Genomic DNA, 15,134 nt, shown 5'->3' with positions numbered 1-15,134 from the left:
CGTATGGCAGATCTAAGAAAAACAAAAAGTTTTATTCTTATTAAAGCAGTGGGAATAAAGTAAACTAAAAAACTGGCCAATGTTGAACTGGTGGCAGATCCCCTTTAAGCCTTAAACCAATGATTGCAGAACCCAATGGACTGTTATTAGGTAACCACCATTGTCAAAATCTGAAGTGACTGTCCAGTGCCAGTTTGAAGGGGTTGTCCACTACTCATACAACACCTTCTGAATTACAATATTTCTCATGTAGAGTAAAAAACCATCTTAAACTCGCCTCCAGTGCCAACATTGTTCCAGCAATATCAGCGCCAGGGATTGTGAGGCGTTATGTCGATAATGGGCTTCTTTACTTTTACTTCCTTTGGAGGGTAGCAACACATCTCAGTTCTTCCTAGATGGCAGTTTTGTCTGAAGAAAATGAGAATAAAGCAGCCCTTTAATGGCTGTTGATTGACTGCAGGGCTCACGTGACATAATGTCACGTCAGCCCTGGGAGACCCAGTGCTGTTGCTGCTGGAACGGCGCCAGCATCGGAGACGAGTACAAGATATTTTTACTCTATGTGGTGAAATATTGTAATTGAGAAGGGATTGTCCGAGTAATGGACGACCCCTTTAAGGCTACAAGCACAGTATGTCAGATGGGCAACAGCTGCTGTCTCATCTTTCCTATTTTTTGTGGCAGTGGCAAAGCGTCATTAGCCAGGGAACGCTAGCATCCAGAAGAGTCACGTAAAGCATCTGAGGGCAGATATCGAATATGACTGAGGTCTGCCGGGTATCCCGAGAGCATTCTCTCACAAGAAAGAAGTGGCACAGATGGTCGTCTGGAAGCCATTATTTCCTGACCAATGGCAACCCCAGAAGACGGAGAGAGCAAGGGCGACAACAGATACTTCAAATAGGAGTCTAGCCTTATGTAGGCCCCAAAGCCTGCACCACACTGCACAGTTCATCCCCGGGGCAGATAAACCTCTAAGGTGACACAGGCCTTCATGCCCTGAATATCAGGAGAAGCTGGAACAGACATACTTGTATATAGAACTCTGTGGGGACAATTTGGAATTAGTGACCAATTTGTCTGGGGGTAAAACACTAAATTCAGCCTCTCCCCAAAATAAGGATCTTACATTCAACCGTTATGTGCCCCAATATTGAAATGTCCAATGATGCCCACAGATATCTATCCTTCCAAGACTCAAAGAATGGGGCATATAATATGTAAGGGTTTCTATGGAAAACAAATATGGGGTTTGGCCATCCTCAGCAGTCCTATAGTCAATGGACAGAGAATGGCGCCCATGCCTGACCATCTCTCCATTCAGATGGAGGACTTTACAGCCCTGTTTTTGATCTCAGTGTTAAAACTTCAACAATATGCAACATATCACCTATTTATCTGATAATATGAGGGGTAAAATTCCTTTAAAGTTAAAAGGGTACCACTGCTAGGACAGCCCCTTCTGATTCCACGTTTTCCCAGGTAAAAACAAAAAAGCCTATACTCATCTCCCGTACTGGTACCGTTCCAGGGGTGCCACGGTTCACGTTCCTGGGGCTCCTGTGACGTTACATGAGCCCTGCGTCCAATCGGCACCGACTTCCCTCTCCACGCCTTCAGACCAAAAAAAGTTAGTCAACAGGAAGTGAGAGCTGTGGCTGTGCTCACTTCCTGTTGACTGCGCGTTTGGTCCGAAGGTGGGGGAAAAAAAAGCTAACGCTGATTGGACATGGGGCTCCCATGACACCACAGCAACCGTGAGCCCCAGGAACGCGAACCATGGCACCGCTGGAACAGCACTGGTACGGGAGGGGAGTATAGGCTTTTTTAATTTTACCTGTTAACTCATTCTGTAGCCAGCAATAGGCAGTGTAACACGGAGGCTACTGCAGGGGAATGGTGCAAACTTTTTAATGAAACCCAATTGCAAAAATTACTTTTAGCCCTAAATACATGCATTTAAAGAGGTTGTCCACTACTTTAACATTGATGGCCTATCCTCAGGATAGGTCATCAATGTCTGATCGGCTCGGGTCCAACACCCCGCACCCTTGCTTATCAGCTGTTTTTGGTACCATTGGTGGCGGAATATGCTCAGCTCTGGATCTGCACCGTCTTCTTATAGCAACTGGGTACTACACCTCTGACTCTTATTGATTTGAATAGGAGGCGGATGTGCCGTATCGGGCCGCTATCAGTTGACGGAGCAACTTCAGGACTGAGCATTTCTGGCCACCTGCTGCTGCCACCAGCACCGGGAACAGATGATGTGGGGTGTTGGACCTCGGCCGATCAGACCTTGATGAGTTATCCTAAGAATAGACCATGTAAAAGTAGTGGACACCCCCTTTAAGACAAAAAAAAAATAATTGCCAAAAGGTGGCCAACCCGTCTCAGATGTGACTTTAGCCTAAAAAAGTCGGCTAAATAACATTGCCTTTAAAATGTTTTTAAAATATTAGTCTATGAGTTGTTCTCCTATGTGAAGTCTTTCAATGATCTTTTCAGCGTTACAGTGGGTAAGGAAAGTATTCAGACCCCTTTTAATTTTTTCACTCTGTTTCATTGCAGCCATTTGGTAAATTCAAAAAAGTTCATTTTCATTTTTTTCTCATTATTGTATACTCTGTACCCCATCTTGACAGGAAAAAAAACCAAAACAAATGTAGACATTTTTGCTAATTTATTAAACCAAAAAACCTGAAATATCACATGGTTATAAGTATTCAGACCCTTTTCTCAGACACTCATATTTAAGTCACATGCTGTCCATTTCCTTGTGATCCTCCTTGAGATGGTTCTACTCCTTCATTGGAGTCCAGCTGTGTGTAATTAAACTGATAGGACTTGATTTGGAAAGGCACACACCTGTCTATATAAAACCTCACAGCTCACAGTGCATGTCACACCAAATGAGAATCATGAGGTCAAAAGGAACTGCCCAAGGAGCTCAGAGACAGAATTGTGGCAAGGCACAGATCTGGCCAAGGTTACAAAAGAATTTCTGCACTACTCAAGGTTCCTAAGAGCACAGTGGCCTCCATAATCTTTAAATGGAAGATGTTTGGGACTACCAGAACTCTTCCTAGACTTTTCCTGTCAAGATGGGGTGCAGAGTGTACATTAATGAGAAAAAAAATGAACTTTTTTGACTTTACCAAATAGCTGCAATGAATCAAAGAGTGAAAATTTAAAAGGGGTCTGAATACTTTCCATGCCCACTGTATCATGGTCTCCTATATAGCTAATAGATGACAACCATAGAAGCCATAAAACAGCGCAAAGGAATGTTCTCACCCTGAAGGGTATATAAACGGGATGCACCAAATTCCAAGACTTCGCTACACCAGATGCCGAAAGGTATCATTTCCAAGAATACAATCAGACCCCAACATGGCGGCTCAATACAAAGTACATAGTGCCACGTGATCACATCCATCCTACCTGCTTTGGTGGCTTGTGCCGGTTGTAATCCTCACCCCACAATTTAGCCTCCATTTGTAGTCGGACATCTTCAAAATACACATCTCTGTCAACAGTTTCTAAATAGCGTTTGGCCACATAATTGTACGCGCTTTTCCACTGTTGATTGTGCGAGAAATTAGACAGCTTCTTCCTGAAAAAAGGACAAGGAGCAACGTCAATGATGGATATCTAAAAACTATAATCATACATAATCACATGTAAGGCAAGAGTCATATGATCTCACATTTCATGTTCGTTGGCTTTAATTAGTCTCTTATTTTTGGGGGCCTTTGGTGGACAGAAGCGTATAAATGCAGGGAAAAAGAAGTTGTACATTGTGACCATTGGAGACAATACAATAAAAACCAAACCAGGGGGCGTGTCCAGGATGCTGAGCTGAGTGGACGTGGGGAAGAGGAGCTCCTGTTGACCCTCAGCTAAATTAGCACTTATCATAAGCACAAACCTACTCACCGGCTCTCAGGATGGGACCACGGAGGATTAAACCGTCGCAGCAGGCATCGGTGGCCCCCCCGCTGCACACCACGGCGCTGGATACTTTCTTGGGCCTGGAACAGGGTCCAGGGGAGGCCCGGACGCCATCTTTCCAGGAGCATGGAGGGGAAATGGAGGCACTGGCCCGGCCTGCTAAGCAGCAAGAGAAGGAGGAGTGGGTGAGCGGGGACACAGGGGGGAGTGGAGGAATCTCTGCAGCAGATCCAACAGGGGATGCCTTGGCTCAGCAGCCCTGCACTGCATCGGATCCTCAGGCACAGCAGCAGCAGGCCCAGGAGCACATAGTGGCTGTGGGAGATAAGGTGGAGGTCGGGGGGCAGCCCTCCCCACTGCCGGGAGAAGAAGGGACTGCAGCTACAGCTGGTAATATCAGGGAACAGAGCAGCCTGCTTCCCCCCTCTGGGCCTCGGTGTGGAGATCATCCTCCCCAGCACCAGACTAAAACTCCAGCGTCTATTACTGCAGGTGCTCACCTTAAAGGGCCAGACACCTTCTATAAGGACATGCATGATTTCATAAGTAAACTTCCTTCTAAAGAGGACTTTCAATGCCTCATACGTGAGGTTAAAGCAACTTGCAGGTCAGAAATAGCTGAAGTGAGGAGAGATTTGCAGCAATTGTCTGGCAGAATTGAATCCCTGGAGGAAGAGCATGACATCACCAGATCCCATGTATCAGAATTACACAAACTGGCAACATCGCAACAAAAAATAATGGAGGATATGCAGTCTCACATAGAGGATCTCGACAACAGAGGACGCCGTTGCAATGTCCGTGTGAGGGGGGTCCCAGAGTCAGATGGGCCCGAGGACACAAACTCCATACTACAATCCATCTTTAATGAAGTGTTGGACGCTCCCCCTTCTAACATCATCAAGCTGGACAGGGCACACAGGGCTTTACAGCCGAAGAATTTATCCACCCAACCCCGGGACATCATTTGTTGCATTCACGACTTCTCCACCAAAGAACTGATCATGGCTAAGGCTAGAATGAGGCGCACGGCACCTGTGTTCAATGGCAAGGAAATCCAGCTTTTCCCGGATCTTTCTCGCATCACACTCCAGAAAAGGCGGCACCTCAAACCCCTCCTCACGAGCCTGAAGGAGCACCAGGTTCCATACCGCTGGGGTTACCCGTTTGCACTAACAGCGCGCAGAGGGGGTAAATCGGCGACCCTTCGCACTCCAGCAGATACCACTCTGTTCTGTGAAGCACTGGACATTCCAGCGGTCTGTATCCCAGATTGGGACTTGCAAAGGTTAGAAGGGCCGCCCCCTCCCGTGTGGTCCAAGGTGAGGGGTGGAGGGCGTGGGGCTTTGGGGGGGAGAGGAGGTAGGGGCCGCGGGTCGCCCCCCTCCCCGGCTCACCGTTGAGGACACTTCTTAACCTGGTTGGTGCCTATTTCTTATACCCTCTGAGTTCCAGTGGCTGAGCATGCTTTGTGATACTGTGACTCTCTCTACAGCAAGCCTCTGACTGTCCATTGTGTCATCTGCGGCCCTCTGGGTCTGTTGAGCTGCATAAGGGGGGGGGGCTGTAGCCACAATGATGCCGTGGGTGGTAGGGGGTTGGCGGGAGCCCGGTCCCCTTACTTGGAGTTAGTGGTTGAGGTTTTTTGTTTTTTTTTTGTTTTTTTTTTTTTTTTTCCCTTGTTTCCTTTTGGCACGGGCCTGTGCCCACTGGACTGACCCCCGTGGGAGGGCTACTGGGGAGTGAGGTGGGTGGCTCTCTTAGCTCAGACGGGTTGGGGAACCTCCCTCTAGGTCTCTCCCTTCCGGGTTGACCCCCCGGGAATCTATGCCTAAGGTTTATGCATTTTGGTTATTGTTCTTAATTCATGTTCATTTCTATGTTTGTCCTTGTCTTCCCCCCTCCCCGATGTTTTTTCCTTATGTGTCCTTTCAGGTACCACCCCTTCTAGAGTCCCTGGGAGCTGCGGCCCTTTGTCGTATGGACCATCTCCTCTGGCCGGCTTCACAGGGGAAGTCATGCCCCCGACGGTATAGGTGTGCCATTAGCTTTTTCTTACTTCTAAGTTTTAGATATGACCCGCATTATCTCTCTTAACGTAAAAGGTCTGAATTCACCCCGTAAGAGGAAATTGCTGCTACAGGAACTGAAAACATCAGGGGCAGACATAGCCTTTATCCAAGAAACACATTTTGTGGAATCAAACACTTTCAAATTTGCGTCCCACCGCTTTCCCATCCATTACTCGGCTTACTCGGGCTCCAAGAGGGGGGGAGTTGCTATTTTAATATCCTCCAGTTGTCCTCTACAAATTACGGGTTCTCACTGCGATCCAGAGGGTAGATATGTGATTCTGGAGGGCCAACTGGGGGGATCCCCGCACATACTGGCCAACATTTATGCACCTAATGAAGGGCAGATACGCTTTCTTAAGAAAATACTCGATCTGATAGGCGGACTGGCACCGGCCTCTACGGTGTTGGGGGGAGACTTTAACATCCCTTTTTCGGAGGTGGCTGACAGACTCTCTGTGGGTGGACACCCTCCATCGGGTGCTTTGAAAAATTTGTCCCGGGACTTTCGGAGGCTCATTAGATCAGGGGCTTTATACGACGCTTGGAGGGTGGACCACCCGGGAGAGAAGGCCTTTTCCTTCTACTCGCAACCGCATCAGACGCACACCAGAATAGACTATTTTTTCATTGACTCACAGCTGCTGGGGCGTCTTGAGAGGGTGGAAATGGGATCCATTGCGTGGTCAGACCATTCCCCACTCATAATGGACTTCAAGAAAGATGGTCCTCGACCTAGGCCTCAGCATTGGCGCCTTAATGAATCTCTGATCAAAAATCCCGACACTAGGGCCTTTTTAAATAAGCAACTGGTCGAATTCTTTCAGTTGAACACGGGCACGGTCACGTCGCCGGCAACACTCTGGGAAGCTCACAAGGCAGTGATGAGGGGACTATGCATTAGAGAGGGCGCCAGGGCTAAAAAGAATGCCACAAGCCAGCGGGACTCTATAACAGCCCATCTTAAGCTACAGGAGGGGAGACTGGCGGCTGCCCCATCACTGACTATTCTTAGGAGAGTCATCAGCCTTAGGGAAAAGTTGAGAGACTTGGCAATTGGCAGAGCAGAAAAATTGCTAACCTTTTCCAAACAAAGATACTATGAAAGGAGTAATAAGGCTCATACCTTACTCGCCAGGCAGCTTAAGGAGCGCGCTACATCCTCATGCCTCAGGCTCTGCGCGACGAAAAGGGCACTATCCACTATCACCCCGCTTCAATAGCTGACATTTTTTCAATTACTACAACAAGCTTTATAACCTTCCGGCTCCCCCGGGCATGGCTTCGCGCGGGGCTGGGGCACTTGGGGACTATTTTTCGGCCCTTGAGCTCCCTTCACTGCCTTGCGGAGCAGCCGCGGCTTTGAATGAAGAGATTACTACAGAGGAACTGGAGCAAGTTCTGGAAGCCCTGCCTGGCGGGAAGTCACCGGGCCCGGACGGCTTTACTTATTTTTATTACAAGGTGTTTGCGGCGGAGCTCCTCCCACACATGGCCGCCTTGTTTAACTCTTTCCTTCAGGGTGACCCTATCCCTCCATCCATGCTACACTCCCATTTAATCCTCCTGCCCAAGCCACCCAGGGACCCATTGGACTGTGCTAATTATAGATCAATAGCCCTTTTGAACTCCGATTTGAAGATGTTCACCAAGCTCTTGGCGGCCAGGCTTAATCGATGGTTGCCCCAACTCGTGTATAAAGACCAGGTGGGTTTTGTCCCTTGCCGTCAGGGGGGGGACAACACCAGGAAGGTCATAGACCTGGTGGATGTGGTAAATCGGACGAAGCAACAGGCGTTGGTGTTGAGTCTAGATGCAGAGAAGGCTTTTGACCGCCTTGCGTGGCCTTTTCTCTTCAAGACAATGGAGGTCTTTGGGATCTCGGGTGGCTTTATGCGGGCCTTGAAGTCCCTGTATAGCGCTCCTACGGCCTCTATCAAACTCCCCCTCCACATCTCTAAGCCTTTTCTCATCTCCAATGGCACCAGGCAGGGGTGCCCCCTGTCCCCCCTCCTTTTTGCGCTATGCATAGAGCCCCTCGCGGCCTCGGTCAGGAGCAACCCAGACATCTCGGGGGTCCTGGTCAGGAATAAACCGTTTAAAATCTCACTTTTTGCCGACGATGTGCTCATTACACTTACTAACATCCATGTGTCCCTTCCAATTTTAATGTGCACCTTGGGTAGGTACGGGAGCCTTTCGGGGTATAAGATCAACTCTAGCAAAACGGAGGCAATGCCCTTGAATCTCGACCCGGTGGCCCTGGATTACCTGCGTTTGAATTTTAAGTTTCGTTGGAAGACAGATGCGGTCAAGTACCTGGGGGTTAACCTCACATCTACTTATGATTCCCTCTATAACCTTAACTTCCCCCCCCTTTTCCGAGAGCTGAGAACTCTTTTGAGCAAGTGGTTGCCCCTCCCTCTTTCGTGGATGGGGCGCATTGCGGCGGTTAAAATGAGCTTGCTCCCAAAATTATTATATTTCTTTGAAACCCTCCCAGTTAAGGTACCAATAAAGGAGCTGAAGTCCCTTCAGGCGGCTATCCTTAGATTTATTTGGTGTAACAAACGTCATAGGGTGGCCAGGGAGGTGTTGATGGCTCGGAGAAACAGGGGGGGGGCTTTCTGTCCCGGACATCCTAAAATACTATTGGGCGGCCCATCTTAGAAGGATCCCCTGTTGGGTGTCCCTTTGGGCATACAACAGGTGGACTGAGATTGAAAAACTTTGGCTGGCGCCTATACATCCAAACGCGCTCCTGTGGCCCCCGGCCCGGTGTGATTCGCCCCCCCCTCTTCTTGGACCGATGCAGTTCACTAGGGACCTCTGGGCATTTTGCATTAGAAGATTTCCTTTGGCATCCCCCTGCTCCCCTCTGGTGTCCTTCATATACCAACCCTTGCTCCCAAGCAGTCTGGAGTCGGACATGGTGCACCCCTGGCTCAAGGCAGGTCTATTCAGATTTGCAGACATTATAGATGGAAGTACAATGCAGATCCATTCCTTTGAGTACCTTAGAGATAAATTCTCTCTCTCTAATCGAGAGTTTTTCCAATATCTGCAGATCAGAGACTTGGCTGGCTCCTTGTTTGGCAGGGCAGGGGCCTCGATTCCCACAGATTTTGAGAAAATTTGCAGAAGGGGCACTGATACTAAGGGGCTGATTTAGGAAATTTACATTTTGCTTTCTGATTCACGGGAGGGGCCCGAGGGGTCTTTTCCATACATGCGGAAATGGGAGTCTCTATTGGGAAGGCGGATACTTCCTCAGGAATGGGCAGCAATCTGGGGAAACGCCGCCAAGACGTCAATATGCACACTATATAAGGAAAATATCTATAAAATTTTGCTATTTTGGTACCACACTCCAGATTTCCTTCATGGCATAGACCCCTCCATACCGGCTTGTTGCTGGAGATGCGGGGGAGGCAGGGGCACCATTCTGCACATATTCTGGTCCTGTCCAGGGATAGTCCCCTTCTGGGAGCGGGTTAGAGGGTTGATCCATAAAGTACTATATATAGAGGTTGATCTTGATCCCCTGATCTATGTTCTGGGTCTTGGGAATGGGGGATTGGGAAAAACGGCCTCTAAGCTTTTGTCCCACATCCTTACGGCGGCCAGATGCTTAATTGCAAAGAATTGGAGGCAGCCAGGGACACCCTCACTCCAGAGCCTCAAGTATAGATTACTGGACGTTAGACGCATGGAACATCTCACGGCACTATTGCATGACACAGTTGACCGTTTCCAGGCCGTGTGGGCACCATGGGACTACTTTGCGGGACAGGAGGATCTGTGAGACTGAGGCCTATGGGTCCTATGGAAAGAGCATGGACTCTTGAAACCCTTCCCTCTTCCCTCCTATTTCTCCTCTCCCCTCCTAACCCTCCTCACCTGTCCTGTCATTGTTTGTCTAGGTTCGATAAGAATTGTGAATTTTATGTTTTATTTTATGTATGAAAAACGTAAATTGAAAATCTCAATAAAAATTCAAAGTTTAAAAAAAAAAAAACCAAACCAGGGTCATGCAGTGCAAGAGTTGCCACCTGCAGCCGCTCTCCCCCCTATGGAATGGCAAACACCACCTCTCCTACTCTACTGAATTAAGCCACTTAAAGGGCATCTGGTCAGTAGGGTCAAACCTACTAAGGCGTCTATATGGGCATGTAGGTAATAGAGGGCTGAATAAAATGATACCTTGATATCTGAGAGTCGGTCTATTTTTCCAGAGAAATCCATGAAATTCTTAATATGTAAATGAGCTGTTAAGATCTATGAGCCAGACATAGATCTCCCCGAGTGTCACGCCGTACAGAGGGAATATGTGTGGCACAACACAAAGGGACGATGTAGAGGAAGGCTCTGGTGATAGGAGTCACAAAATAACACTCACCTGACTGATCCCTGCACTCTCTAGACGGGTTCTTCCCCCTGTGCTGTGTCACATGCCTAGGCCCTCGTTGACCCTGAATTTACTCTGACTAGTGAGGAGGCCAACGAGACACTAAGCTCACTACTAACAAAAAACACGAGGATGGCAAGATAAATAGATGGGGAAAGATAATAAATAGCACTCCTTTGTTTCTCCAGCAGAACACTTCACAGCTGCATCAGAAATGTCACTTTAGCTTCTCCAGAGATAGGCTCCTTCAAAGTGGTCAGTATAGATGATCTATCACTGGCATGGAGTAAAGCCAGAAGTGGGTAAATATAGTCGAAGGGCATTTTGAAAAAATGCTGCAGCTGTGATTAAAAGGCTTGTCTTATACGAAAGGAGGAGTTACCCATGTGAGAAATGTTGATCAGGAGAGCAGACGGTCAGTCACTAAAAATTACAGATTCCCTTTCATTTCGGTTGAAATGTGACTGAATCATGATAGTGGAGTCAGCTATTGAATGGATTATAAGCAAGTTGATTGCACTACAATATATATCTTATACATTTATACATATATCTCAAAACACACACAAATATACACAGTCGCATATTGACTGTATCGAAAGGAAATGGATTTTTAGCCTTTTTTAGGCAATAGGAAGACGTGAACACTGTCCATCCGGTGACTCTTGCTGATCTTGCATTAAGTGTAAATGTGTGAGTTTTCTATTAAGATGCAGTGTTTTTTCACAAAATCTTGGTACAAAGCATTTTGGATCCGAGTTTCATCAGCATTATTCACGTATGGATAAATAAATTACAAAGCTTCTCCTGTACATTACAACGTTAAATCACAGAGAGCACACAGACCAACCAATCCACAAAACAGGGCTCTGCAGAGCTGTGTCTGAACAGTCGGCTTTCTCCGGCGGTCCCATAAGCAATACACAAAGCCAAGATGCCCGTGCACGATATCTACAGGTCTCAAAAATCAGTGGTGGATCCCAAGCAATCAATAAGGATAAGGGATAACAGTCAATCTTTGGTAAAACCATTCAGAAAATTTTGCAAGTATTAACGGGATTCTCCTACCCCATAACATAAGGTTTACCCACCTGTGCCACCAATCCTGAGAATGGATCCATCCCAATTTTTCCCAACACAGTAAAGCTCTCTGCTGTGCAAAGAACTACAGCGAGGTTAAAGGGATCGGACCAAGCTGTAACCCCCTGTCTGGAAGCAGGGGACCCCCACCAAAACCCTTTCTTACCAAGAGATTGGACCGCCACCAATCATAAAGTGATAGCCTATCCTAGCAATAGGCTTTTTCACTTTACAAAATGGAAAAACCTGTTTAGCAAGTGGCAGAAGTGGTTCCGGCTCCCAGTATTTGGCACACAATCTTTACTTCTTGCAAAGAACTAAATATTATCATCAAATATCTGAGAAAGGTCATAAAACCATAACATCCGGATTATGAAAGCAAATAAACACTCAGTCCTATCACTGCAGTCTGCACTTTATCACAGGCTGCAGTAAACTTGTTCTGAGACTTATCTGGGATCAATGTGTGCACCCTGGATAGTTTCAGCACATTATGGGGTGCTTCACACACAGCGAGCTCGCTGCCGAGATCGCTGCTGAGTCACGCTTTTTGTGACGCAGCAGTGACCTCATTAGCGATCTCGCTATGTGTGACAATGAGCAGCGATCTGGCCCCTGCTGCGAGATCGCTGCTCGTTACACACAGCCCTGGTTCGTTTTCTTCAAAGCCGCTCTCCCGCTGTGACACACAGATCGCTGTGTGTGACAGCGAGAGAGCGACAAATGAAGCGAGCAGGGAGCAGGAGCCGGCATCTGACAGCTGAGGTAAGCTGTATCCAAGATAAACATCGGGTAACCAAGGTGGTTACCCGATATTTACCTTAGTTACGAGCCTCTGCAGCTCTCACGCTGCCTGTGCTGCCGGCTCCGGCTCTCTGCACATGTAGCTGCTGTACACATCGGGTTAATTAACCCGATGTGTACAGCAGCTAGGAGAGCAAGGAGCCAGCGCTAAGCAGTGTGCGCGGCTCCCTGCTCTCTGAACATGTAGCTGCATTACACATCGGGTTAATTAACCCGATGTGTACTGTAGCTATGGTAGGAGAGCAAGGAGCCAGCGCTCAGTGTGCGCGGCTCCCTGCTCCCTGCACACACAGCTGTGCGCTGGTAACTAATGTAAACATCGGGTAACCATACCCGATGTTTACCTTAGTTACCAGTCTCCGCAGCTTCCAGAGGGCAGCTCCGTGCAAGCGCAGCGTCGCTTGCACGTCGCTGCTGGCTGGGGGCTGTTCACTGGTCGCTGGTGAGATCTGCCTGTTTGACAGCTCACCAGCGACCATGTAGCGATGCAGCAGCGATCCTGACCAGGTCAGATCGCTGGTCGGATCGCTGCTGCATCGCTAAGTGTGAAGGTACCCTATGTCACTCACAGACACCGATGAGACTTAGATTAAAGAAATGAAAAAACAAAGACAAAAAGCTGCTGATTCAAGACATGGATGGTCTTCATAAATGGATAGTCTTCATGGATAGTCTTCATAAATGGATAGTCTTCATGGATGGTCTTCATAAATGGATAGTCTTCATGGATAGTCTTCATAAATGGATAGTCTTCATGGATAATCTTCATAAATGGATAGTCTTCATGGATAGTCTTCATAAATGGATAGTCTTCATGGATAATCTTCATAAATGGATAGTCTTCATGGATGGTCTTCATAAATGGATAGTCTTCATGGATAATCTTCATAAATGGATAGTCTTCATGGATAGTCTTCATAAATGGATAGTCTTCATGGATAGTCTTCATAAATGGATAGTCTTCATGGATGGTCTTCATGGATGGATAGTCTTCACGGATGGATAGTCTTCACGGATGGATAGTCTTCACGGATGGATAGTCTTCACGGATGGATAGTCTTCACGGATGGATGGTCGGTCTTCATAAATGGATGGTCGGTCTTCATAAATGGATGGTCGGTCTTCATAAATGGATGGTCGGTCTTCATAAATGGATGGTCGGTCATCACAAAAGGATGGTCGGTCATCACAAAAGGATGGTCGGTCATCACAAACGGATGGTCGGTCATCACAAACGGATGGTCGGTCATCACAAACGGATGGTCGGCCTTCATAAACGGATGGTCGCCCTTCATAAACGGATGGTCGCCCTTCATAAACGGATGGTCGCCCTTCATAAACGGATGGTCGCCCTTCATAAACGGATGGTCGGTCTACATAAATGGATGGTCGGTCTTCATAGACTGTCTTCACCACAGCTAAATGGGGCCCTTTGAATTATTTTGCACCTCTATATTTGTAAATATTTGGATTCCTTTATATTTAATCTTTCGTTAGTATTCGAATACTTTTCTTACAATCCATATGTTATTAAATACTTCACATGACAAGTAGGTCTTACACGTTCCCATAGGGAAGATCATAGGATTAGAAAAGCCATTATCCCGTCCTGGAGCTCCGGGACATTATATAATTAGTGAGCGCTTACGTGCGCCAGTGGAGATGCTAAACATTCCCACGGTTATTCTCAGTGCAGTTTACAAGAGCTGCAGACGCTCATCACACCCTGTATGATTAATAAAGGGCACACGTCCGACTATAGAACCAAAAAATGCAAGAAGTAAAAACAGATCAATAAGAAAAAGATAAACATAAATATCTTTACTTACGTTCTGTAGCATTCTCTCATGGCGCCACGTCCAAACGCCTGGAGGAATAAAAGAATATGTGAATAATTGGGCATGTGATGGGATTGCTTATAATTAGTAAATCCTAAACCTGAACCCTGTACTTTGCACTTGGTCATCCCCACAATTAACGATTTTGGAAAACACCTGTCCCTCAGCACCTGCAGATTGTTTTGAAACAATATGTCCTTTACTCACCCTCCCCAGGTCCAGTGTCGAGTCTCTGCCATTGCTCCTGGTGTCTGTTACATTCTGCAGCACTGACGTCACATTCATAGCGTTGCGGCCAATAACTGAGCTCAGTGCCTCCAAGAGAACTAGGGAAAAGTTGCTGACTTCGCTTATTGGTGGAAAGGCTGCAGATGTGACGTTAGTGAAGGGCGAGCAAGGCGCATCGACCCGGGAAGGGCGAGCAAGGCGCATCGACCCGGGAAGGGCGAGCAAGGCGCATCGACCCGGGAAGGGCGAGCAAGGCGCATCGACCCGGGAAGGGCGAGCAAGGCGCATCGACCCGGGAAGGGCGAGCAAGGCGCATCGACCCGGGAAGGGCGAGCAAGGCGCATCGACCCGGGAAGGGCGAGCAAGGCGCATCGACCCGGGAAGGGCGAGCAAGGCGCATCGACCCAGGAAGGGCGAGCAAGGCGCATCGACCCGGGAAGGGCGAGCAAGGCGCATCGACCCGGGAAGGGCGAGCAAGGCGCATCGACCCGGGAAGGGCGAGCAAGGCGCATCGACCCGGGAAGGGCGAGCAAGGCGCATCAGCCTGGGAAGGGCGAGCAAGGCGCATCGACCCGGGAAGGGCGAGCAAGGCGCATCGACCCGGGAAGGGCGAGCAAGGCGCATCGACCCGGGAAGGGCGAGCAAGGCGCATCGACCCGGGAAGGGCGAGCAAGGCGCATCAGCCTGGGAAGGGCGAGCAAGGCGCATCGACCCGGGAAGGGCGAGCAAGGCGCATCAGCCTGGGAA

At 48.1% G+C, this 15,134-nt stretch overlaps 1 protein-coding gene across 4 annotated transcripts in view; it reads right to left on the bottom strand.

The window, feature by feature from the left end:
- Positions 1 to 15,134, bottom strand: part of EEF2K (eukaryotic elongation factor 2 kinase) — a 107,967-nt gene that overhangs the window by 54,761 nt on the left and 38,072 nt on the right. For all 4 annotated transcript variants that reach the window (XM_075318005.1, XM_075318007.1, XM_075318006.1 and 1 more), the window contains 2 exons: positions 14,151 to 14,188; positions 3,448 to 3,619 (listed from right to left, as the gene is read on the bottom strand). In XM_075318005.1, the coding sequence (XP_075174120.1) occupies positions 3,448 to 3,619; positions 14,151 to 14,188 (210 nt within the window). The remainder of the gene's footprint in view (positions 1 to 3,447; positions 3,620 to 14,150; positions 14,189 to 15,134) is intronic.

The sequence above is a fragment of the Anomaloglossus baeobatrachus genome, chromosome 7, assembly GCF_048569485.1.
Source record: "Anomaloglossus baeobatrachus isolate aAnoBae1 chromosome 7, aAnoBae1.hap1, whole genome shotgun sequence".
NCBI classification, from domain to species: domain Eukaryota; kingdom Metazoa; phylum Chordata; class Amphibia; order Anura; family Aromobatidae; genus Anomaloglossus; species Anomaloglossus baeobatrachus.
Note: the sequence above shows the minus strand (reverse complement) of the source record. Positions and strands in the feature narration are given on the sequence as shown.